This window comes from Lygodium microphyllum, chromosome 16, assembly GCF_053477565.2.
Source record: "Lygodium microphyllum isolate KBCC chromosome 16, Lygodium_microphyllum_v1.1.10, whole genome shotgun sequence".
NCBI classification, from domain to species: domain Eukaryota; kingdom Viridiplantae; phylum Streptophyta; class Polypodiopsida; order Schizaeales; family Lygodiaceae; genus Lygodium; species Lygodium microphyllum.
In genome coordinates this window covers 127,371,801-127,399,413 of record NC_141150.1, presented here as the reverse complement: position 1 = coordinate 127,399,413, position 27,613 = coordinate 127,371,801, and the positions used below count along the sequence as shown (strand labels likewise).

General features: G+C 41.9%; 1 protein-coding gene across 1 annotated transcript in view; it reads right to left on the bottom strand.

Moving 5' to 3' along the window:
- Nucleotides 1-1,441: 1,441 nt before the first annotated feature.
- LOC148023414 (uncharacterized) overlaps nucleotides 1,442-27,613 on the bottom strand; it is a 49,997-nt gene continuing 23,825 nt past the window's right edge. The window contains exons 3-9 of the mRNA XM_087696360.1: nucleotides 4,269-4,711; nucleotides 4,076-4,156; nucleotides 3,867-3,965; nucleotides 3,000-3,149; nucleotides 2,826-2,912; nucleotides 2,187-2,258; nucleotides 1,442-2,028 (exon numbers count right to left, since the gene is read on the bottom strand). Coding sequence (XP_087552486.1) covers nucleotides 1,735-2,028; nucleotides 2,187-2,258; nucleotides 2,826-2,912; nucleotides 3,000-3,149; nucleotides 3,867-3,965; nucleotides 4,076-4,156; nucleotides 4,269-4,711 — 1,226 coding nt within the window. The 3' untranslated portion in view covers nucleotides 1,442-1,734. The remainder of the gene's footprint in view (nucleotides 2,029-2,186; nucleotides 2,259-2,825; nucleotides 2,913-2,999; nucleotides 3,150-3,866; nucleotides 3,966-4,075; nucleotides 4,157-4,268; nucleotides 4,712-27,613) is intronic.

Here is a 27,613-nt window from a genome sequence, read left to right as displayed (position 1 = left end):
AAACATTTTCTGACTTATGTTGACAAGTTTTTTATTAAGTGATGGCATTCTAATCTCATTTTTAACATTATATAACGTATTAAATTAAATTTTAAAATACTAAATTTATAAGCTAATTCAATAATTATTCTAATACTCCAAAATTAATTTCACCAACAATAATTAAATTTACTAATCCAATTTATCTCCTAAATGTCCTTGAGCAATTATTAATCCTTAGACCTACATTAGTTAATTAATTAATATCCAATCTCTAATATCACCACTAACATTAGTAACCAATAAATTAATATAAGTCCAATTTTGACACTTATCATACATAATTCCTTACAACTTTTACCTTTGATATCAACCAATATTTAGAGGTCTTGAATTCCACATTGTAAAATAATTGACTTGCACCTCACATAAGCAAGTCACATTAGCACATTTGATTATCTTTTGATCAAAGACTAAGCAAAGCAATGAAATTTCACATCATCATGATAATAACCTTGTGAACACTTTCATAAAGCTCATGTCAAATGTCATGAAGAAACACCACTCTATGTATCCTCAAATGTTTACATTAAAATGCTCTTATACCTAATGTCAATAAAACGTAGATTGTTAAAATACCCTACCAAATTTCAAGGTTTATGTATTTCAAGATGAAGATGGTAGATCATTTCTTATGTTCATAGTATCAATGTTCTAATATAAGTTTATTGTTGTGATATAATGCCAGCTTTGGTTTAAATTTACCAAGTTACCAAGTCACTTATTCATTTAAGACAAGGAAAAATGCATATATCAATATAAGCTTGTCACATCCTTAAAATAGTGTTTCATTATGATGTCTATCATACCATACAGTTTCTTAATGATGGATGTTGCACACCTTACACACGGCTCCCACACAAGAATTTATATTTCCTTTTAAGGCAACCAAAGCATTCTCTCAACTCTCGCCTCTTGAAGTCTTGAAAGCAATGTTTAATTTGACTTATTCCACGTGCTTCTATTCACTTCACCATAAATGTTTTTAATGAGAAGCCATACATTCATCTTTATGTTTTGGCAGCTATGACAAAGTTTGCAATTTCTTTTTACTTGTAAACCAAATTAGTTACCCCGCTCAAATACTTTTTTCCACTAATCACACCCAAGGTTAAAGGAGGGCAGTACCATTTATTCATTTATATTTTCCATGTAGGGAAAAGGGCAGGCAGGGCCCCAAGGGGCCTTTGTTTTGACAGAGAGAGACAGCTGGTTTCAACTTTTTACAGGATGTCTCTAGCATAAATGGTCAATTGGCACAATAGGGCTTCATGTTTGTGCTATCTTGTGTGCATGGCTTCAGAAACCAACTCACAGCAAAGTGGCCCACTTTGATGGGTATTGGCAATCATATAATCACCATAATAGGAACATTACTTTAAAAGAAATTATATGATCACACACAAACTGCTCATGATCGTGCATATAGCATGAACCACTTGAGACATGTTAAGGAAAAACTGCAAGAAGGATGGATTTATTTTATAATCCTTCTTACCTGACAATAAAACTATGTTTCCTTTTGATTTAGAGAAACAGCTCTTTTCCAGCAGCTTAATTAACTGCCTAATACACTTTTGCAGAAGGCATTGCTTTCAATGATTCTTTTACAAATACAGGTGTGACTTTGTAGACTTTACAAAGGATTTGCCCTAATTGGAGCAAAACTTTACAAAAACAGCCAAGGCAGACAATCTACCATTTATTCTTGCCTTTCCTCTTTTTCTTGCTAGGTTTGGCATGATTGTCAGCTCTAGCTCCGGTGTTCCCTGGTACATTGTTTATATCATTGAACATGCCTGATGCCATGGCATTCTCCAGCCATTTGATAAATTCTTCTTCAGTCATGTTCTCATTCAAATGTGCAAAAGAGAAACTGTCCCCATAGTTGCCTCTGCTTGCCCGTGGATTTCTCGATTGGCTTTTGACCATGCCAGCAGTAGCAACATGGAAAGAGGGTTTGTGTGTGTTTGCCGGGCACTTCATTCCCTGCTTATCATAAAGCACCATGTCACACTCTTGCATGCCAAAAATGAAAACCACCTGCTGTTCATGCTTTCGCTAAGGACCACATGTATGGAATCTAGCTTAAAGCCTAGTTGCAAAAGGAAGCACAAATTTATAACATGCAACCACTTAATTCACACCTGGCATTTCACCCATTCTGAGACCTCATAAATTGTACTGTCAGCACAAGCATATGCTCGAGGCACGTCAACCTAGAAAAGCAGCAAGAAACGCTTATATTGACTTTATGTTAAAGCTCAATTAATCACGTTCAACCAACAAGATTTTTGTTCTAGGATTCACTTAATAGAAGCAATATTTCTGTAGAACTACAGCATTTTACTTCGGTCTAGGCCCCCATTACGGCAAACTCTTAGATTGTATCCTTAGCAGAATTGAGAGACATCACCACTGGTTCACGCATTTGAGTGTCCTGTTCCTGTATAATATGCTTATATAAATGACAAATGTGAAGTTATCGTCAGTCTTCCCATTCTCCAGGATGATTTCTCATGGGTTACCTATATGAAAGTGACGTGTCCCTATCATTAAAAAGCAAGTTATAACCACCCTTCATCCAATGTGGCAGATGCTGTACCAGGTGCGAAGCTGTTTCTGGCTTTGCTTTTAGCTACTATTGAGCATTCAGGATACACACACCCTTAGATTTTATAGAAATCAGGTAACACAAGAAATAGACAGCAAGGCATCAAACAGCAAATGGTTTTTTTCATTTCATATAGGTGTAAGCATATAAGTATAGCAGTCTCTTAAATTACCTTTCGAAAAAATCCAAAGAAGAAAGAATGTCCCATTTGCTCTATCCAACCATCACCATCTTTAGCTTGATGGTAGTCCTGGCACTCCTGTCAAAGATTAAGTTATCCATCATCATGCAACCAAGATTCACATTTATATAGACTGTATGGTTAATCAAAGTCGGATTCTGAAACCTGGCACCATCTGGCATGTGACTTGTTCCTGTTGGTGCAAATCCAAAGGTGTGTGCTGTTGCACTTTTTACAAACTATCCTTCTTGAACCTACATCACCTTCATCTTCTTGATGTGTAGACAGGTTCTCTGGGTTCCCAAACCTACCATTCTGCAAACAGCATTTCAGAGATTTTAGAGATTTAAAACACATACGCTCTCCATGTTAAGAGAGTCTAGAGACTTGAGGAACCAAAAGGAGAACAGATGAACTGTCAGTTTTGAGCAAAGAATTTATGATGTGCATCGGTACAGAGATGCACTTTATTGACTTGAAATAAGATGCAAAATGTTGGAAATCCACCTACAGAGTCAATTGAATATGATTTTAGTTACATCTGTACATAGCTTTCTTGCCAAAAGGCCTGTTCTATGAACAAAGGGCACGGTGAACACAGCTGATAATGTGCCTATCGTCTTTCAGGAGAAACTTTGCAACTTCCTTTGGCATTACCTCATTATGCCTGAGATAGTGCTTTTACATGAAAAAAGGCAAAAGAATGTGCACGTGCATTGAGGAGGAAAGAAAAAGCAATATAGTAACGATAACACGAACAGCAAACATCTCAATTCCTTGATGTAACCAGCTCTGCATCTATATAGCTGCATATCTGCATATTCAAGATTCAGTGTAAAAGTCTGTGCACCTATGGTTACTAGTACAGGGACATCCTAGTTAGTTATCCTAACTGTCACCAGACAGAAAGGAAAATTCAACCAGAAATGACACTCTGAAGTTACAATACAATTCCTGCAGAAGTCCTGCCAGGGCACCCACACCTACAGAAACAAGGTATGAGATTCAATAAAACACGTATAGAGAACGCACCCGAAGCATTTCTTCCTGACAACGCTTCAGAGCGATAAGGACCACTTCTTTCTTTAGTTCGTCATCATAAGATCTTTTTTTCAGAGGATCCAATAATACCTGCTTTTCAAGAGCCATGCAGTACTAAGACAGGTCACAGGAGAGGTATTTGGCCTGGTCAAAGCCAACGATCAAGAAGAAAATACTTTGTACTGAATGCAAAGCATTACCTCATAGGCATTTTGCAGTCGCTTGAAAGCCTCCTCTGCAACTGTGTTTCCGAGATTTTTGTCTGGATGGACTAGCATTGCCTGAGTTTACAGGTGACAAACAGCTTGAGGAAAAAAAGCCTATAGAACCTCCACAAAAAGTAAAACATTAGCTGTAAACTTTAGCACAGAGAAGAACTATTAATATGCCCACCTTCTTCCTATAATCTCGTTTCAAGACAGCACCATCCACATCATCGAATCGTGACAAGCCTAGAACAGCATAATGATCCTTGCAGCTCAAGACTCGTTCAACCTCCTTATCAACAGCTGTGGGTTCCTTATCACTAGTAGATGCAGCCTCAGTAGCTGGGCATTCATCAGCAGAGGCTGGAACATCAGGAAACCCAGATTGTTTACCCTTCTTGCTCTCCTCTCTACTATTGGATCGACCTTGAGTTCTTCCACTGAAACTTTGCCCCTCACTATCAGAAATGTTGGAATGGACTAAATAAATCATCAAGTTGCTGGATATAAATGCCATATTCAAACATATGATTAATCCCAACCACCCTCCAACTCTTTTTGCAGAGTAGGTAGAATAAAGCAGCCCAACTAATATTGCTAGCCGAGGACGATTTGCAATAAAAAGAAACCCTGCAAATAAAAAGAAAAATATTCAGACCTACATGTTTGTCCGGCAACAATACATGAGAATTTGATTGCCGATTGATGCTCCATAGGCAAAAACTCAACCAAAACTGTCATTTCTCCACCCTCTCCAAAACATTCAGCAATGGTTCCCTAGTACTTACTGATTTTTTCCTTCATAAAGTGTTACATGCAGTCAAAGAATGACCAGAGCCCTTAAACATAGACTGTGTGATCATTTGCATCTAATGACTAAACCAATCTCTTTGACTTGATAGGAATAATGAAGGGACAACATGCGTCACATCCTAATTGTACTGACTGTCATACTTGATGCTTCTAGAATGTCTTCCACAAACTTTCGTAAACATATGTGGTCAGGCTAGAACATACTATGTGGGTGGTTTTGCTCACAGTTCACATGACAGAATGCTGACCGAGTACGTCCATCTGTAGCTTTAATAGATATAGTATTTGCCCCATTATTCATTGGTGCTGTTAAGGGATTGAGATTCCAAAGATAATCCATGAACATACTTCATTCACAATACTGTTTAACTAAGGAAAAGAGTACGACTTGGCCAAGTGTCAAAGATTTGAAATGTTTATTGTGAAGTGCTGCCACCCACAAAATGGGCAAAGCATGTCCCATCATTCAGGAAATGCAAGGCTGTTCACCCTGAATGATGAAAGTGAGATTCAAGGGGGCTGAGTTCCACATGATATGGCATATGCTAGAGGATTTAGACAGAGGTTGATGGGTGCACACTGGGACAATAGGAGGGTTAGAAGCTAAGTTTCTAAGGCATCTCCACATGTAAGTCAACCTGGAGTCTAAGCTGAATTGGAATGTCCTAGCCTCCATTCAGGCCTTCGCCACCTGCATATTCAGCCAGGGTCGTGTTTTTGGTGCCCAAACGGTGCCTAGCACTAAGTCATTTCAACATTGCACTGCCTAATACAAAGGCACCCTCTTGAAGAGGTATCACTTCAGTCACTGCATGTTCCACTGTTGCTCATTTGCCTCTCATACATCTAGTGCTTCATGTTTTATTACTGTATTTTTATTCAGGGTAACAGAGCAAGTTTGCCAAGTACTGCCTTTTCACATCCTTCCTCAATCATGAGCTGCTCTACCATGTGTTCTCCTAGAAGCTATATCTCTTCACAGCAATGGCAAAGAAGGACAACATGCATGGAGGTGGTGGTGGTCACAGACCCACATTTTCTAACGGATTTATTTTTTTGGTAGCAGGGGTGGAAGCCACAATAGTTGCACAGACCACTGCTGGTACAAAAGGAAGTGATGCCATCACATGCAAGAACTTGTGTGTAATTAATCATGTGTGCCATTCCATGCAGCAGGCACTATCCAAACTTGCGATGGGATATCTTGCATGAGCTCATCCTGCAGTACAGAGCTCGAACAATTTGAAGGCAGCAATGACATGAATAAGAAGAAGAAAAAGAAGAAGAGGACATCATCACCTGCCGCAAAGGAGTTTGAATATATTCACACTTATCATAACGCTTTTAGATTTGGGGATGTGCATCCACTTGGGTATGTTACATGTACCTTGAATTGGGATTCTTCATTTGGAGAATGTTCTTCATCAAAAATCTTCACTGAGTAAATTTTCTACTCCATACGTGTCTAGATTGCTCTCTTAAACTAGAAGACTGACATCAACACTACCACAAACACTCCATTATGATATCCCACATCCCACTCCATCTTAATGCTATGGGATTCCTACCTCCTCCACATTAAGTTGTTAGATACACTGCCTAATATCAAGGTGGAATTAGAAATCTCTATTCAGGCCTCTCTAGGGAGGCTTTATTTTCTTTCTATGAAAGCATAAATATAAAGTTGATGCATTCTAATAACATCCATAAAGGTCAAGCTAGTTCATGTGACTCTTTGCCTACATAAACAAGGCCATATGCATTGTATCCTTATGGTCTTTTTCATAGTTTATCAAGGGAGACTCTTATGAGTTTCTCACTCATTGAGTCTCACCATATTTCTGCCTCACCTCTTTGATTCCAACAATTCATCTAGCTATTTCAATGAGCTTTTTGGATAACCTGAATTCAGCTCCAGTTGAACATTATAAACATAATTGTACACAGGTTTTCTTATATGAAGATTTATATGTACTTGTAATCTTGTCTTAGTATATATGCTAGCCCAACCACCGTCCCATTTATTATTGTATGGATGTGTCATTTTCAGCCTGGCGAACTTGTATTTCTTGTTGGAAGAAGAGCACAGCTAAGAGGGATGGAAGTCGAGCAAGAGTGAGCGTGAGAGTGTGACAGCTGGAGAGAGTGTGAGCAGAGTGAAAGTATGAATCGATAAGAGTGTACCAACAATAATGTGTTGGTACACAAAGAATAAAATGTATTTATACTTAGGGCACGTAAAGGGTGCATTCACATGTACAATGTGCGTGTACTATACACGGGGGGTTTAAACCGAGCCTTTATCCCAACAACCTCCCACTTAAAGGTCCGATGTGAACCTCTAGCTAACCAACTCCCACTAGTCGCATGCAATGCTCGTACTAAGCTTTGCTTAGACTTTTAGTGAGGACATCTGCAGGGTTGTCTTGTGTTTTAATCTTGGTCAATGTGAGTTGACCATCTTCCAGAATCTGTCTGATGAAATGATATCGCATATCTATATGCTTTGTGCGTGAATGATACATGGCATTCTTAGCCAGATACACAGCACTCTGGCTATCACACCAAAACTGCAGTACCCATAGATATGCCAATATCTTCAGCAAGTCTACTCAACCATATAGCTTCATTAGAAGCTTTAGTACCTGATATGTATTCAGCTTCAGTGGTACTCAATGCAACGATGTTCTACAACCTGGAACACCAAGAAACAGCTCCACCAACAACTGTGAAGACGTACCCACTGGTGGACCTACGAGTGTCCAGGTGCTCCTCCCATGTCTGCATCACAATAACCCTGCAAACTAAGTACACCTTGCCCATAGCAAATAATTTTTCTTTGCATACCAATTAGGTATCGAAGAATACACTTGACAGCCTCCCAATGTGCTTTGCTAGGATTTGACATAAACCAACTAACAACTCCCAATGCATGAGCAAAGTAGAAACCATAGCATACATAACAGAGCCACAAGCTTATGCATAAGGAACTCCCTTCATAGCATTTGCTTCCACATCATCTTTCGCGCTGTTGGCTTTGCTAAGCTTGAGATAAGGAGGTAAGGGTACCCCAAAAGGCTTAGCTTGAGCCATGTTAAATCTGTCCAGTACCTTTTCAATGTATTTTTCTTGAGATAAAAACAACAATTTCTGCATTCTATCTCTACGAATCCTCATGCCCAAAATATCCTCTGCATTCCCCAAATCTTTCATGGAGAAGGCTCATTTCAGCTGATTTTTGAGAGCATTCAAGCTAGTCTTCCTTTTCCCAGCTAGCAACATATCATCCACATACAAAACAAGTATGATGGGGCTGCCATCTGTATCCTTTTTCATGTACAAGCAATGATCTACATGGCTACGTGTAAACTCATGAGATAGAATAAAAGTGTCAAACTTTTTGTACCACTGCCATGGTGCTTGCCTCAGCCATACACGTTGCGTTTTAGTTTACACACCATTTGCTCTTTTCCAAGAACTACAAAGCCCTCAGGCTATTTCATGTAGATTTCCTCATCAATGTCACCATGCAAGAAAGCTGTTTTTACATCCATTTGATATAGCTCCAAGTCCAGTTCAATAGTGAGAGCTAAAAGCACACGTAAAGTGGTCATCTTCACAACAGGTGAGAAAACCTCTTGGAGGTCAATCCCTTCCTTTTGTGCATACCCTTTGGCAACTACTCTTGCCTTGTACTTGGGTTTCCCATCAACTGTCTTTACTTTGTACACCCATTTGTTTGGAAGTGGCTTTCTTCCCTTAGGCAATGACACAAGATCCCAAGTATCATTTGCATATAGAGATTTAATCTCTTCCTGCATAGCAAGCTCCTATTTATTGTTGAACTCACATGACTTGGCCTCTTTGTATGTAAGAGGCTCACCCTCATCTGTAAGCATCACATAATGCAGAGGAGGGATCAAACCTATGTGGTTGCCTTCTACGTTCCAATGATCAACATTTTCAGGAATTGGGTCTACATCTGGAGGTATATTATTTTCAACATTTATTGGCTCCTGTAAGCCATTTTCAGCATGGTGTTCATGCTATACACACCTTCATTTTCATTTCCAGCACCTGCCTTTTCATAATCAAAAAGCCTATCTTGCCGTCCATGACCTCCTTATGCTCCTATTTGCTATCCATCATCATTTGGCTCAAAAATAACCCGCTGATGATCAGTTTCAGCCTGTGGTACAGCACCATGAGGCTCATTTTTTGAAGTAATAGATGGCTGCAAACTCTAAAATTTCACCTTTTTCATATCTTCATTAGAGGCTAAAGTACCTTTCAGCAATTTTGCCTCATTAAACACAACATTACGGTTGCGAATAATTTTCTTGGACTGAGGTAACCACGCTCTGTAGCCAAATTCACCCTCATCACCATAGCCCATGAAAATGCCTTCAGGGGATTTTCGATGAAGTTTGTTCCTCAACTCATCCCTAACATGCACAAAAGCATCACAACCAAATATGAGTAAATGGTCATATGAGGCTGATTTGCCAAACCAAAACCTCCTCAGGGATGCCATTATTTAAGGACCTGTTTGGAGAGCGGTTGCAAATGTGAACTGCAGTTTTGAGTGCCTCTCCCCAAAATGCATGAGGGAGATTAGCAGTGGACAACATGCACCACACTCTTTCACATAAAGTCCTATTATATCTTTCAGCTACCCCATTTGAAGAAGGGCTGTAAGGGGCTGTAAGCTCCCTCTTAATACCATGCAAGTCACAAAAGGACTTGAATTCGGTCGATGTGAACTCACCCCCATTATCAATTCTCAAGCATTTCAACGTTCTACCTGTCTGACTTGTCACAAATGCATGAAAAGTTTTAAAAACAACAAACACTTCACTTTTCTTTTTCAGCAAGTACACCCAAATCTTCTTCGAACAATCATCAATAAAGGAGACAAAATATGCAACACCACCCAACCATTTCACGGGCATACTACATACATCAGAATGCACTATGTCCAAGACATTGGACTTACGAGAGACACCAGAGTGAAAGGAAATTTTTATTTCCTTTCCAAACTAACACTCATTACAAAAGTCAAGTTTAGAGCCTTTTCCATCAACCCTCTTTAGAGAGGTAAGGACATCAAGTCCTTTTTGGCTCATATAGCCTAATCTCTTATGCCATAACTCCAAGTGGCTGCAAATTTCAGCTACTACAAGAAACTTGCCATTCAAAGCTTTACAGTGCAAACAATACAAACTGCCCTTCTTGGTTCCTTTTGCAATCAGCATGGAACCCTTTTCGTATAGCCATGCAAGTCAAGCTAACCAACAAATAGTAAACTCTTTTTAATGACACGCACATATCTGACATCTTTCAGCACAAGCTCTTGACCATTGTCTAAAGACAAGTGTACCGTGCCAATCCCATCAATGTTGCAAGCATGGTTATTTCCAAGATACACCTTTCCATAACTGTCTGCATTGAGCATAGCAAAACACTCCAAGCAAGGAGTTACATGAAAAGAGGCACCAGAGTCTACAATCCAAGCCTGAGTGACACCATCATCAACTAACAAAAATCACATTAGCCTTGGTAATCTGCATATCCTGCATGTGACATACAAGGGCATCATAATCAATTGCACATAATACATCAGCCTTTGCATCTGAAAGCTCCTCTATGACCACACTAGAGGCCACATTGGTCTTTTCTTTGCCTTTGGTTGTCTCCGATGCATCTGTCTTTTCTTCCTTTTTTTTTAATCTCTTGCATTCTTCTTTCTCTCTTGTTCCTTCTTGTAGTACCTACAATAGATTTCTTATGGCCCTTCCGGCCACAATGATAGCAAGTAATGTCACTCTTTTCCTTTCCTTTGCTCTTGCTCTTGTTTCTGAGCCCTGCATTTGCGTTGCTTAGCTCTGCCTCTTACATTATAAGCTCAGTTGTTGCCTTCTCCACTAGACATACGTCTAATTTCTTCATTCAAGATAGAACCCCTCACCCCATCATATGAGAGATTGGGGTTATTGCTGAGTGAAACCACCAAGGTCTCCCAAGAGTCAGGCAGTGTCATGATCAAAAAGATCGCCCTCAGCTTATCAAAGTCCAAATTTGCATCTTTGAGCTGATTTAAAATCCCTGTAAATGCACTCAAGTGCTCAGCTCAAAGATGCAAATAGAGCTTCTTGTGGCCCTTCCAACCATAGTGATAGGAAGTAATGTCACTCCTTTCCTTTCCTTTGCTTTTGCTTCTATTTCTCTGTCTAGTACTTGCATTTTTCTTTTCAGCCCTGCCTCTTATATTATAAGCTAAGTTATTGCCTTCTCCACTAAACATACGTATAATTTCTTCATTCAAGATTCAGCCCCTCACCCCATCATATGAGAGATTGGGGTTATTAGTGAGAGAAACCACCAAGGTCTCCCAAGAATTAGATAGTGTCGTAATCAAAAAGATCGCCCTTAACTTATCATCAAAATCCAATTTTGCATCCTTGAGTTGATTTAAAATGCCAGTAAATGCACTCAAATGCTCAACTGCAGGCTTTGACTCATCCAGTTGTATATTCACCAACTTGCGCATTAAATGCACCTGATTAACGGGTGTGGTGATCTCATAGGTAGTTTTCAGCTTCTTCCATATTGCATAATCTATATCTAAACCCTTAATATCTGTCAAGATATCATCAGTGACACCCATCTTAATGTAAGCCACAGTCTTTTTGTTAACTCTAGCCCAATTTGCATCAGACATTTGTGCGGGTTTATCTTCCTGCAAAGCATCCTCACAATCCCTTAGGAACAAAATGCCCTGCATACGGTATTTCTAAAGGTCAAAGCCATGACCATCAAACCGTTTCATCTCCATCAAACTATTGATGTTTGAACTGGAAGAAGTTGCAACCATTTTATCACGAACACAAGAGTAAATGCACTAATCTGCAAAAGCACAAGCTGAACCAGCAAAATACACTGATATTCTTTCTCAACCAGAAATAAATCTCTGCTGTTTGTACATGAAACAGCCACTACCTGGGCAATAATGCAGAAATTTACCAAAATCCGTACAAAATCCCAAATTTCTAGATCCAACAGTGCGTAAATGTCAACCAATCCAACCCAGTTGAGAAAAAATTCATCAATACATGAAAAGCCCCAGTTTTTCCAGGTCCAATGTCAAGAAATTTTACTTAGATGAGCAAAATTTTAACGAATTTGGCAAAATCCCCAATTTAACTGAGGTCAACATACACAACGTCTACAATTTCTGACACAAATGTCACTGTCAAGCATAAACAGCATCAAATCTAGAAAAAGCCCCAAATTTCCCGAAGCAGATTTGCACAGATTTATGATTTGTGCTTGTGCATGTGAACACTCGGAAGGGAAGAAGTAAATTGAGCTAGAATTTCAGATTTTAAAAAAATGCCCGGGGGGGGGGGAAGGGGGGGGGGAGTGGTGAGTGTTTTGACCCTGCCCTGTCACGTTGCGTCCATGCAGCCCATTGCCTTCCCGCAGCTTGCGTCACATTGGACCCCGTCGCAACGCACTAGCACCCCGTTGGACCTCGTCGACACGCAACGGCCTCCACGCTAGTCCTCACGTGCGCCTACAGCCTGCGTCTCCTGTCGCCTTGTCCCCCCGTTGACCTGCCGCTCGCTACCAGCTGGTCTTCTGCACGATGCGCGCGTGCTGGTCTTCTACACACGACTTCTTCCTGCGACTGTAGCCTATCAGTTGCCAGCCGTGTCGCTGGTCCCGTCAGGTCACACCTAACTTGTCAAGCAGTACTGCATGTCGGCAGCTGGTTTGATCTTGAGAAACGTGCACAACTTGTGCTCTAATACTAGATGTTGAAAGAAGAGCACAGCCAAGAGAGATGGGAGTCGAGCAGAAGTGAGCGTGAGAGTGTGACAGCTAGAGAGAGAGCAGAGTGAAAGTACGAATCAATAAGAGCGTACCAACAATAATGTGTCGGTACACAAAGAATAAAATGTATTTATACTTGGGGCACGTAAAGGGTTCATTCACATGTACAATGTGCGTGTACTATACATGGGGGGTTTAAACCAGGAATTATCCCAACATTTTTGCCCCTTCTGGTGGCTAGCTGATCTGATCATTTTATGGCTCCATCTCAGCTTATTTATAGGCTTCATCTCCTCCATGTATAGTATCATTCTCGCATACATTATCCTGCGCAAGAGGAGTCGTCCATGGGCACTCACTTAGCTAGTTGCCCACAGCCTGTGTGGTTGTACATGTTCAGCAACTAAAATCATCACATACATTAACATTTAAATGCAGTGCATCAGTTCCAAATTTCAGTCTTCATTAGCAGCCCCAAAAAGGCCCGATTTGTATTTATTTGCACTTATTTCCCAAAAATGCCTAATCTTTATTTATTTGCTTCAAAATTCCGTATAAATTAGGCATATTGTGGCCATGGCTTCTATGCTCTGCTGTCCACACCCCTTTCAGCTGATATCTCAGTTTGAGGCTTCTCTCCATCAGCTGGTGCCTGCATCTAGACTGTCTCCTACTGTTGGCAACTGTTTTCAGCCCACTGCCATCATCCACAAGCTACGTTTGGCTGTTGTCTACCTGTTCCAACCTGCATTCACCACTATGCAGCTGTCGCCTGTTGCTGATGTCATTATTATTTACACCTGCATTTACTATCCAGCCCTACCATGCAGCCTACCACATCAGCAGATCTGTTGTATTTTGTTAGAGCTGGACATTCCCTGGACAGGCAGGAGTAGCAGGAGCAGCTGGTGCAGCAGGCGTCACGTGTTGCCTGAGTGCCACGTGGCAGCTCGTCAGTCGGACAGCAGTCGGACAGCTGCTGTCCAGTCAGCGGCATTAATTGCAGGCGACCTGCATTATTTGTGGCATTTTTTCGAGCCTATTTATAGGCTCTGATTTCAGCAGTCTCTGTCAGTTGTCTTCACAGATTTCAGGCTGCAGACCATAGAGACTACCCTCGGAGCTGATGGAGACGGAGATTTTTGAGGTGGAGACATACGCAGATATTCTCTCTGCACCCGTGTATAATTCTGCATCCTAATACAGCATTCACTGCACATTCTCTCTCTCTTTTTTCGTAAAAGGTAATTGTATTAATTACGAAAAAAGGTACAAGATTACATGATTACAAAAGACACAAGGGCCCTAGGCCAACGTGTGGAAAATCCCAATACTAATCCACGAAAAAGGTTACACCAATCATGGCAAAGACCCAGAGGCAATTGCCATTCTCTCTCTCTCTCTCTCTCTCTCTCTCTCTCTCTCTCTCTCTCTCCCCGATCTCTGTTCACTCTTTTGCCTTGGTCATTCGCTTCTGCATTGCTTCACTTTGACATGGTATCAAAGCATTGAAGGACTGTCAACCCATCTGAAGAAGAGATTTCAGCACGACACAAGGCTGCGTTTTCAGCATTTAAGTGTGAGCAGGAGGGCTGCGCATTAAAACAAGGCTGAGCCGAGCGTGGGCGTGCGAGAAAGTCAAGAGAAGATTTGTTGAAGTTGCTCCTGGTTTTGGCTGTTAGAGAAGAAAGAAAGCCTGCGTTTTGGGCCTTGAAGTGCAGATTTTACCTTTTCATTGCCTCCAGCAAGTGAAGAAGGAGCAGGACGAGAGAACCATAGCCCTAGCAAGCTGTATTTTTACAGTCAGAGGGGGTTGCTCTTTGTGTTTTGTGCAGCATTGTAGGTAAAGATGTCTTTTGAGGCTAAGACAGAGTTCCAGGCAATCATGGACCAGAAGGTGCCTGTCTTACTAACTCTTCCATCGGATCAAAAGCTCAATGGCCAAAACTACAACATCTCGCGGGTCATGATGCTTGCCATCTTGGAGTCCTATGATTTGGGAGAGCTTGTTACGGAGGCTATTCATCGTTGTCGTTCGCGAGACGAGTCCAAACTCTCTTCCAGTGAAAAGGTGGAGTTGGCAAAGGCGCAAGCACATTGGGATAAACTCAATGCTTGCATTCGCTCATTTTTATTTCTCTCATGTACTACAATTGTTATCTTTCATATTGAGCATTTGACGGTGGCCCGGGAGATATGGCTGGATCTTGATCAGATGTACAATCGAATGACCGTCATGAAGCAAGTTTCTTTGGAAGTGCAGATGTGGACCATGAGTGTCAACAAGTCATCTTCTATGCAGAAGCATATCAACAAGCTGAGGCAGCTTCAGGCACAGGTTCAAAACACAGGGAAGGTGATCACTTCTAAAGACATGGCGATAACTCTTCTTTCATAGTTACCGCCCCACTTCAGTGGTTTTTATTCTGCCTTGATTGCTTTCACACGGTCTGAGACTCTTCAGTGGGAAGGACCAAGAGAAGCAATTGAAAGGGACCAATGCTTCGAAATCTGAGGCTTTGGTCAGTCCTCTCAAAAAAAGGGAAGGACCAAAAGGAGGAGGAGGACAAATCTAAGAAGGACAAAGACAAGGAATCTACTTGTCACATTTATGGCAAAACAAGTCACTGGAAAAAGGATTGCCTCGACAAGGAGAAGGAGGAGAAGGAGAAATCTTCGAAGGATTCCAAAGCGGTGGTTGCTCCCTCATCAACTACTTTCCTCCAATTGGAGGTGGTTGAAGATTCAACCCTGACAACTTTTGATGCTGCGTTGTCAGCCCCATACACTCGAGAGTGGATTGTTGACAGTGGTGCCTCCTGGCACATGACTCCTTCAGCACGTGTTGCTCATTTGCGGCCTTCACATGGCCAGATTCTCATTGGTGACAGTTCGTCTATTCCTATACAAGGACGGGGCAACATGCATCTTATTCTAGATGGATGTGGTGATGCCTATTCATCCAAGGTACTTTATGTGCCAGCTTTGGGATACCATCTTCTTTTGGTGCACAAGATTTATGCCCTCGGCCTTTTGGTCGAATTTGATGTGGATTCTTTTCGGATTCTTGATCGAGGATCGAGGTAGGTTCTTTCTTCAAGTTATGAGAATGGAGTCTACAAGTTTCGGTCTTCTTCTGCCTTGACTTCCCTTTTTCTTACCTCACAAACTCAGTCCGAGGTTTAGCATGCTCGGTTTGGCCACCTCAATTATGATTACCTTCACAAGACGTCAAAGGGACAGCTTGTTCAAGGTTTTCCGGATATTGCGGTGAGCCAACAGCCTTATATATCCTGCATCCATGGGAAGCAGACTCATGATGTTGTTCCCAACAAGGCTTTGCAGCAATCTTCAGCAACCTTGGAGCTCGTTTCTACCGATCTTTGTGGACTAATGAGAATAGAGTCCCTTAAAGGGAGCTTGTATTTCATGCTCATTGTGGATGATTACAGCAGGATGACATGGGCTTATTTCTTGAAGCTGAGATCGGCGGCTTTCTCCAACTTTAAGGATTGGTTGCTCTTTGAGGAGAACGGATCGGGCCGAAAGCTGAAGACCTTACAATCAGATAAGGGTGGAGAATTTGTTTCTAATGAGTTTGCTCGTTTTTGTGCAGTTCGTGGTATTCACCAAGAGTTTGCCAATACAAACACCTCTCACGAAAATGGCATCTTGGAGCGGAAGAATCGCAATGCGATCGAGATGGCCCGTACCATGATGGAGCATTGTCAGGCATCTTAGTATCTATGGGCTGAGACTGTGGCTAATGCAATTCACATACTTTGGATCCAAGCTTGATGTTTCTTATTTCAAGGTTTTTGGATGTGATGCCTATGTTCACATCTCGAAGACACAAAGTGACAAATTTAACAAGGCTTACAAAGGACAGATGTTTGTGGGCTATAGCTCGCAATCTCAAGGCTAACAATTGTAACATCCTGTTAAGTGTGATGTCTACACGAGCCATGATGTTCGGTTCGTGGAAGTTTCAGCCCTAGAGGGGGGGTGAGGAACACCCTATTCTTGGAGATCCCGGTGATAGCTAGACCCCAGTGACTGTTCCTCTAGAGCTTGTGTCTCTTGAGGACTCTTCTTCAGATGAGGAGCTTAGTTTCCAGCCATCGGATTCACCGATTGCTCCCCCGCCGTCAGTGGACTTTTCAAAAACTTCAGCAAATGCAAAGCGACGACGCAAGATTTGACCTTCTCCTTGTTGGGCTCATAACACTCTTCGTGATGCACGGATTGAGGGGGTCCCTAAGGAGTGGCAGCTGCAAGATGGCCTGCGACGTTCTCGAAGGAACCAAGCACACCACATTGAGCTTGTTTACACTAATTACTCTTTGATGACTCGTGTCATGCAAGATTGGGAGCCCAATTTCGTGAAGGAGGTTTTACAGCATGATTGGTGGAAAGCGATGGAGAAGGCGCTGAAGTCCATTGAGAGAAATGGCACTTGGTATCTCATGCCGAAAAACATCCTCATAAGAAGATCATTGGAGTCAAATGGATCTTCAAGACCAAGTACCGCAGTGATGGCACATTGGACAAGCACAAGGCCCGCCTTGTTGCTAAAGGTTTTGCATAGCACCCAAGCATTGATTTCCATGATACTTTTGCCCCTACAGCTCGAATGGCCACTATTCATGTAGTTCTTGCCTTGGCTAGCCACAGGAGATAGCCGCTTTATCAGTTGGATGTGAAGTCTGCCTTCTTGAATGGAGAGTTGAAGGAGGAGATCTATGTTGAGCAGCCTCCTATCTTCGGTTCTTCTAATGGTAAGGTGTACAAGGTTGCAGAAGGCTCTTTATGGCCTTAAGCAGGTTCCCCATGCTTGGAATGAGAAGATTTACTCGTTCCTCCAAGAGAAATTAGGATATCAGTGTTCCCAAGCCGACCCCAGTTGTATGTAGACACCTCAGGTGGAGGTCATGTATTCTTTGTCCTTTATGTGGACAACTTAATTGTGATAGAAGACCATACTCAGATGGTCGAGCAAACAAAGGCAACACTTCATGAAAAGTTTGAGGTGAGGGACATGAGACTTCTTCACTTATTTCTTGATCATGAGATCTATCAGACTCCGAGGGGGATCTTTATTTCCCAGCAATGGTTTTCACAAGATGAAACCAACATTCCTCCCCGGATAGAGTGGTAAATAACCTGATTAAGCACTATTTACAGCAATTAACAAATTCATAAATCTGAAATGCATACTTTACCATATAATCTTGGACATTGGACACCCTGTTGGCCCCAAAATTGGTGCCCCTTTCAATATTTCTTTAACTTAATTGAAGAACAAGTTGATGTACAATGGGATTCTCCCAATCCCTTTCAGTATTCCAACTCTCCTTGCTGTCCAAAATGACCGGCAAGTCTTCAATTTGGTTTGTATCTTAATTCTGGCAGTCAATTGGCCTTCATTCGCTTTAATGGAGATGAAAAATGCCCCAAATTCATTGATTTGTTGGTCCCTCCACTTGAATTTGACTAAAAACAGCTTCAGCCTTGTTGAATCCAAGTCTTGAAGCTTCCAATTTCTGGCACCCTTCCCAAGGCTACTGCTAAACCTTGATTTATGCTGCAGATTAGGGTTTACAACAGAGAAATCTGAAATTTCTTAACCTCTGGTGATCTCAATGCTATAATCTTCAAAGCAAGGCTGGGAGATAAGAGAGAATTTAGACTTTCTTCGCGAAGAACTGGGGAAAATATGTCATTTACTCTTGCTGCCTTGTCTCAACATCTTCTAGATGCAAAGAACGAAAAAAATCAGTCATTTACTACTATTGCCCTGTCTCAATAGCCTGTAGATGCTGTCACCTGCTGTTGATTGTTCTTCTCTTATCCTTGGCTACCTCAGAAGATCCCCCAATGGCTACAAATCAAACCAGTAGCATCTCCTCACTCTCTCTTGCAGGCTAAATCTTTAAATACTGAAAATTAATCTAATAATCATTTTGGTGCCTTGAAAAATAATCTGATTGGCCAATAATTAAATTGGCTAGGCAACTTCCATTCCTGAGTATCTCTGCGCCATTATGACCATTAGATTGGCATTAGGTACCATTAAACTAACACTGATGGCCAAATGAATGACCTAGGCCAACAACTCACACCAGATACCACTAAGTACCTGTGCGCCATAACTTGTAGCAACTTTTGCCTTTGACATCCCGTGATTTCCTTAAGTCCTGGGCTCGTAAATTTACTCTAACCCCAGTTCCACCTCACATGTACAACATTTACTTAACTATGTGATTGAAAATTAATCCACATGTTAAGTGAGGTTTCAAAAATACATGTCCTCATGACACGGAAACTCTTGGCTACGTGTGAGATGAAGGGATGCAAGTCTCTTATAACTCCTATGAACCCGAATTGGAAGGCTACAACTCATTCCAATTCTCCTTTGGAGGATACTACCCGTTATAGGCAGTTGATTGGTTCCTTAATCTGGCTTTTTAATACCCGTGTTGACTTATGTTATGTTGTGGATGTGTTGGCTGGGTTAATGAGTGAGCCCAGGATGCCCAAATGATTTTGCGGTTCCTACGGGGGACTCCTTATCTTGGGATCTATTATCCTGCTAGTACAGGTGCAACGAACTTGGTCCTTACAGATTGGAGTGATTCTGATTGGGCTGGTGATGTGGATCATTGGAGGTCCACCACAAGATATTGTTTTGCCTTGGGTGTTGATGTTGTTTCGTGGAGCAGCAAGAAGCAACCTACAGTTGCCGTCTCTTCAACTGAGACGGAGTATCGGGCGGTGTCTTTTACTACGTGTGAGACAATGTGGATTCGCGGGCTTCTGGAGAAGCTTCGTTGCCCGCAGACAGGTCCTACTGTTCTACAGTGTGACAATGAGAGTTGCATTGCCTTGGCCAAGAATCATGTGTTTCATGCTCAAACAAAGCATATTGAGATCCAATATCATTTCATTCCGTAAAAGATTCTTGATAAGACCATTTCCCTGGTCTATAGCAAGATAGAGGACAATCTTGCAGACTTGTTTACCAAGGCGCTTCCCCAAGCTTTACTTCAACAACGCTCCACATCCCTTAGTCTTCTGTCGTGTCCAAGATCTAAGAGGGGGTGTTAAAGCTGGATATTCCCTGGATAGGTAGGAGTAGGAGAAGCAGTTAGTGCAACAAGCCTCAGGTGTTGGCTGAGTGCCGCGTGGCAACTGGTCAGTCGGACTGTGCAATCGGACAGGTGTTGTCCAATTCGCTACATTAATTGCAACCGACCTGCATTATTTGTGGCATTTTTTCCAACCCACTTATAGGCTCTGATTTCAGCAGTCTCTTTCAGTTATTTTCACAAATTTCAGGCTGTAGACCGTGGAGACTGCCCTCGGGGCTGATAGGGACTGAGATCTTCAAGGTGGAGACATACACAAATATTCTCTCTACACCCATGTATAATTCTGCATCCTTATACAGCATTCTTCACTGCAGATTTTCTATGTTTCACTGACTCTTTCTCTCTCTCTCTTCTCTCTCTATTTACTCTTGGTCAATCACTTCCAAATTGCTTCACTCTGACACATTTTGCGGCAGCAGTTGTCGCTTGCATCATCCCGACTGTTTTCAGTTTGCTGCCCACTCCTCCAAGCTGTCCATCTTCCTCTGGCTACAAATCCGTGTTTGCTGCAGCCATACACTTTCGAAGGCTGCTTGCTGGGCTTTGGGATCTGTACAAAGGGCAACACACTTACCAACTCACACTCTTTGCCCCAGTCCTAGAAACATGGGAGTTCAAGGTTTTATATTCACCTTACATAGTGTGTTTACAGCATGGGCATTGTATTTATTCATTATTCTTCATTCATCTTCAATCTTCATTGTCTTTGAGTTACCCTAAACCTACTAAGTTCTTAGCAACACACTCACCAACTCACACTCTCTGCCCCAGTCCTAGAAACATGGGAGTTCAAGGTTTTATATTCACCTTACATAGTGTGCTTACAGCATGGGCATTGTATTTATTCATTATTCTTCATTCATCTTCAGTCTTTGAGTTACCCTAAACCTACTAAGTTCTTATATCACTCTATGCTTTGTCATATGATTGTGTTTGTTATCCATGGACGAGTATTTCTTTACAAATACCAATCCCCAAGACACAAAACCTTGACAAGGATCCTCCATTGCATCGTCATTGTAAATGATTTATCATTTCATTCATTTTCTATGTTTCAAAGTTTTGTGTCCTAGTGTTTGATATACACACTCTGTGTTTCTCCTCACAAACCCTATCGTTAACAATTGTGTGAAGCATTAAGGAGATTAAAAGCTTATGATTGATGTTTATATGGGGTATGTTTGCACATGTTTCAAACAACTTTACCAATTCTATTATGTTTTAATCAATGAATGTTTTGATTGAAAGGCTAAAGCTTACAATTGATTATTAAATAATTGAGAGCTAGAGAGTAATAAATTGTTTGATGTGCAAGTGCAAAGTGCACATTTAATAATTGGAGCTTCTTGAACCTTAGTGCCAAATTTGGCAGTAGGGCCAAGGTTTGGACCTAGGGACTAGTATTTTTAGATAAAATTATGCTTTTTATGTGATAACATCAAGGAAAAAGTTGAAAAACGTAAGTCAAGTTTGTATACCAACTTTGGTGAATGTAGGTAGTCTTGGTAATAGTCATGGCATGCAAAAAAGGGTTTATGGCTGTTTTTACAGCATAGTGGCAGTTTTCTCTCTCTTCCCCATGAGCATGCATGCAAAGACAAGTTGTTTTCTCATGTCCTCCAAATGCGGTCAAGGCGGAACAACAATGTGCAAGGCTGGAAGGGGTCGTGTTGTGCTAGTAACAGCTAAGCCTATTGGGAATAAAGGCCTTGTGCTTTTAAATGTGCTCGGGTGTGAACACACCCTTAGCACTTGTACTTACACATATATATCTATCTAAAAACCTAAAGGTACACTCTCGTCATTGTACCTAAAAATGTGCACACTCTCTACTCTGCTCTCTCTATCTCTCCACGCGCAACGAACACTTGTTGTCTCGATCTTCATGCCTCTCCCATCACTACAAACTGGTATCAGAGCTGGCAAGAGAGAGCTCAAGTATTGCAGGAGTCCCAAGTGGACTCGACGAGCAGGAGTTGTCACAATCGAGCAATTGGTTGCGGCAGGCATGCTTGTGAGCAAAGGAGACAGTCGACTGGTGCAGGAGTGCGAAGGGCAGCAGCAGGAGTTGTCACAATCGAGCAATTGGTTGCGGCAGGCATGCTTGTGAGCAAAGGAGAGTCGACTGGTGCAGAAGTGCGAAGGGCAGCAGCAGTCACGACGTGCCAAGCGACTGGTCAAGTACAGGCGTAACGGACGTCGGTGCACATCTGCCCGAGAAATTTGGGGCGGCTTTTCACATTTTAGTGAAATTCTTTCAATTTGACTAAAATTAGTGCACACACGACTTGGAAAATTTGGGGATTTGTCCAAATTTGGTGCGAGCAAGATGCAACAGTAATACTGTCTCAGAAATTGCAGGAATTTGTGACATTTTGTCCCTGACATTTGGGGCTTTTCATGTACAAGCACAAATTGGGCTGAAATTTACCCAATTTTTCAACATTAATGCACATTGGACCCCGTGCAATTTGGGGCTTTTGCAATTTGGGCAAAATCGGTGCAGCATTTGGTCATTTTAAATACTGAATTCCATGCAATTTGGACATCAACACTTGACAAAATTTGGGGGTTTTGCTGAAATTGCTCTATTCTGGCAAAATTGGCATGTTCTATACATGACAGAGAAAATGCACACGTGTGGTTGATGCTTTGAGCACAAAAATTTTGGGGCTTTTGACCGTGCGTGTCAAATTTTATGCTCGTGGGCACATGTACAACAAAAATTGCAGCTAAAGTTTGGGATTTCTCATGTAATGTGATGCATATGCCCTTGGAACAGCTGTAATCATTTGTGGAATGTTGTAGCACATGGTTTGGTGCTTCTGAAAATTTAATTACAGATCTGAAATCTGTGCTTCTAAGTGGTCATTTATTGCTGGTTGGTACTTGTTTGTACCTTGGTCACTTGGGTGACAGTTTGGGCCTGCATTTGCTGATTTTTTGGTCATATTTGGGCTGAAAATCATGGCTGGCTGCAGTGACAGCAGTAATCTCATGCACATAAAGAAGCTTGAAGGAGCAAATAACTTTGCAGTTTGGGAAAAGCAGTGCTACAATATCCTGTTTGCAAAAGAAGCAGGCAAAGCCGATCAAAACACAAGGGGCCAAGCCCGCAGATATGGAACAGGACGATTGGGATGAGTTAAATAAGCTTGCACGCTCAACCATCGAGCTATCGATTTCTGATGCCTTGCTATTTAACATTGAAGGTTTGGATTCTGCATATGCTATATGGACTAGACTGGAAGAACTGTATGCACAAAAGAGTGCTACAAGCAAAGTGTATTGGCTGAAAAAGCTTATGGATTTAAGGCTACTTTCTTGCTTTCCACTCTTCCAGAGAGTTGAGATACATTCAAGACTGCTATGAGCAATTCTAATGTGATCCTTTTGTATGCTAATGTAGAGAGTGCTCTACTCATGGAAGAAATGAATCGACAGAACAATGCATCCAGTAAGTCTTCCAGTACTTTGCATACTAGGGGCAGATCATAGCAAAAAGGCAAATATGATAGCAAGGGACGCAGTAAATCACGTGGCAAAGATGTTGAATGCCATCATTGTGGCAAGAAGGGTCACTTTAAATGTGATTGCTACAAATGGAAGAAAGAGAAAGAAAAGGGCAAGAAGACAGATGATAGCAAGGAAGAGAAGGACAGTCAGCCTAAGAAGCGTAGTGTAAAAATTAAAGAGGTGAATGTAATCACTCATGGCAATGATAGTGGGAGTGACGTACTCTTTGTCTCTTCACACTTTGGTACATATGCTTTACTTGCAAATATAGCTGATGACATGCATACCTGGATTCTCAATTCAGGTGCTTCCTTTCATGTCACCCCTCATCATGAGTGGTTCCCTGACTATATAGGGGGCCGACATGGTGTTGTCCATCTTGGGGACAACTATGCATGTGACATTGCAAGTATTGGCAGTGTGCAGTTGCAGTTTCAACATGGCTCTATCTTCACACTTCCGCATGTACGGCATGTACCTCAACTCAAGAAGGGCTTAATTAGCACAAGGCAGCTAGATGATGATGGTTTTCCTACCACCTTTGGTGATGGAAAATGGAAGATCTGTAAGGGATCTAGAGTGATTGCCAGAGGGTGCAAGAGTGATACTTTGTATCCACTTCATGTATCTAGTGTGTGTGACCATGTTGTTGCCGTGACCCAGCAGCCGAGCGTTTCTTTGTGGCATGCCCGATTGGGACACATAAGTCAAACAGGAATAAAAGTGCTTTCTCGTTTGGGCTACTTGCCTTATCTTCGTTATGCTAGTTTTGAGCATTGTGATCATTGTATTTATGGTAAACATGCACAGACATCTCACAAGTCTCTTTCTTTGAAATCTTATTCTCTAGAGTTAGTACATTCGGATGTATGTCAGATGCCAGGATTACCTTTAGGGAAAAAGAAATATTTTGTCACCTTTGTTGATGATGCTACAAGGAAGGTATGGGTTTATCCTATTCGTAGCAAGGATAAAGTGCTTAACAAGCTTAAAAAATAATTGGCATTGGCTGAAAAATCAGATAAATAAGACATTTAAATGTCTTCGCTCTGACAATGGTGGGGAATATGTGTCCAAGGCCTTTCAAGTATTTTATGACAGCAAAGGGATAAAGATGAAGCTCACTACCCCTCATAATCCACCCCAAAATGGAGTTGCAGAGCGTATGAATCGAACCATACAAGATAAGGTCCGTACGATGTTGTCTCATGCTACATTACCCCATGGTTTTTGGGCAATGGCTGTTATGAGAGCCGTTCACTTAATTAATCGATCACCAAACAGGTCTTTTTTTTTTTTTGGGTTTTTGGGGGGGGGGGGGGGGGGGGGGGGGGGGGGGTTCCCCAAGAAGAGTGGTCGGGCAAGCCACCTTCGTATGCTCATCTAAAAGTGTTTGGCTGCGAGGCTTTAGTGCATATTCGTAAAGAAAAACGCAGCAAACTTAAGACAAAGTCCTATAAATGCATTTTCCTAGGATATGGTGACGAGGGTGAAATAGTATATAGATTGTGGGATCTTGAGAAAAGGAAAGTAATACGCAGCAATGACATAATCTTCCGGGCAGATCACATGCATAAACAACCCGAAAAGACTAAGGAAGTCCGTAGGGTTGTATTCCGGGAAGAAATACCTTTTGGACTAATAAAATGTGCCCGCTGTACAGCAACAAATACTTGCTGTAAATGAACCTATAAATGCAGAAGATGATGCTGGAAATAATCAGCCAGCTATTGCCCATGATAATGAGCCACTACATGTGCACAAACAGCCAGGACAGGACAGCAAGCTGTTAATGCTGATTTGTAGGCTGAAATGCCAGGACAGCATGCTGAAAATGGAAATTTGCAAGAACAGCCAGCAAACAATGATCATTGGGTTAGGAGATCGTCTAGGGCTACTAGACAACCTGAAAGATTCATTCCTGGTGCAAACAATGTGGCTGGTTATGTTATGTTGACAGACTATGGTGAACCGTCTTGCTTCAAGGAAGCAATGGACAGACAAGACAGCAAGGTACAAAGCCATGTTGTTAGAGATGGAATCTCTTGAGAAAAATAGCACTTGGGATTTGGTGCAATTGCCTGTAGGGCAAAAAACCCTTCCATGCAAATGGGTTTACAAGATGAAGGTTACCTTCTCGATCCTTGCCAAAATACAAAGCACGATTGGTTGCGAAGGGTCTAAGCAGGAACATGGAATTTACTTTGATGAGATCTTTTCTCCTCTAGTCAAGACGACTATATTGAGAACCATTTTGGGCTTGGTTGCAACTGAAGATATGGAGCTCATACAAATGGATGTAAAGACTGCATTCTTACATAGTGATCTGCATGAAGACATATATATGCAGCAACCTAAAGGGTCTGTGAAAAAAGGGAAAGAAAAGATGGTATGTAAACTCAAAAGGAGTTTATATGGGTTGAAACATGCACCCAAAGAATGGTATCATAAGTTTGATACATTTATGCAGTCTCAAGGTTTCCATAGAAGTCAAGTGGATCACTGCTTGTACACCAAGAAGGCAACAGATGGCAGCCTAATTATCTTGGTTTTGTATATAGATGACATGCTGATTGTTGGCAAGGATACTCATGCCTTAAGACTCACTAAAGCAAAGTCTTCATGGCAGCTTTAACATGAAGGATCTTGGTGATGCAAATCACATTCTTGGCATGCGAATACTTAGAGATAGGTCAAAAGAATTACTCTATCTATCTCAGCAGGAGTATATCTCCAAGGTTTTGCAACATTTCAATATGGAGGGAAGAGGGAACAATCGAGGTTCCATTGCCTCCATATGTGAAACTCAATGCAGAGGACAGCCCTACATCTGATGATGAGAAGGCTGAAATGGCCAAGGTACCATATGCTTCAGCTGTTGGCAGTTTAATGTACGCTATGGTTGCTACACGTCCTGACATTGCCTTTGCATTGGGAGTGGTTAGCAGATACATGGCAACCCCTTGCAAAAAGCATTGGGATGCAGTGAAAAGTATTATGAGATATCTCAAAGGCACAAAGGAGTTGTGCATCTGCTTTGGGAAGCAAAAGGCATCTGTTGTTGGCTTCACGAATACAAACTATGCTGGTCATGTGGATTGCAGAAAGTCCACTTCTGGGTATGTGTTTACTTTCACAGGAGGAGCAATCTCCTGGATATCCAGGCTACAAAAGTGTGTTGCATTGTCTGTTGAGCTAAAATGTGCATTACTTGCTGATTAGCCTCTTAAACAGCCCCAAAACACACTAAAAATGCTCTTTTAGAGTAAAACCCTAAAACGGGGAGCGGTTCGAGAGAGTTCAGTGAAAACCCTAAAACGGGGAGCGGTTCGAGAAAGCTTAGTGGAAACCCTAATTTTTGGGGTACCCTTCCACATCTATAAATAGACAGGCTGCCTCCATTCAGCCATCATCCTTGTTTTGCAGGTTACACCAGCCCCCACACCCTCTACTGTTGTTGGCGCCCACTTTCCAGCCTGCAGCCCGCCTCCATCTGCTGTCCAGCCATCATCGACTACAGCCACATCATCTTTAGCCTGTCCATTGCTGTAGGCGACAGCTCTCAGCTACTGGCGACTGCTCCAAACTGTCCCAGACTGTTGTTCAGCCTGCTGTCCATCATCTCCAGGGTCAGCCAGCCTACGTTTTCAGCATTGCAGGCCCTGACACTCTCAAACACTGTTTCAGCCTGCTGTTTACAGCAGACTGTGCACAGTTTCCAACCCCCGATCAGTGGTACACTACTGCGTTTACCAGTTTCCAACCTCCAGACTGCTACGTTTTGGTGACCAGCCTGCTGCCATTCACTATTCAGCACTCCTACACTCCGACTGGTGGTCACAGACTTGGGATCTGTCTTCGGTGGACGTCACACTCCAACATTGCTCTACCCTTGAGCACACTGTACACTCTTACATTCAATTACAGCATTCATTCACTTCAGAGTTGTGTTCTCTCTCTCCCTTCTTCTGTTTGTGTTTGAGTTTTGAGTTTTGCGTTTTGTGTTTGAGTTTTGAGTTTTGCGTTTAGGGTTTGAGTTTTGCCCTCAGTATCTGTGTCTGTGTCTTTATGTTTCTGTCGTGGTAGTACACTCTGTGTGTCCTCAGTGCAAACCCTAGCAGTCTTCTTAACATTGTCTACTACAGAGGCAGAGTATGTGGCTGCCACTAAGGCATGCAAGGAGGCTTCATGGCTTTCGCATCTGGTGGGAGAGCTT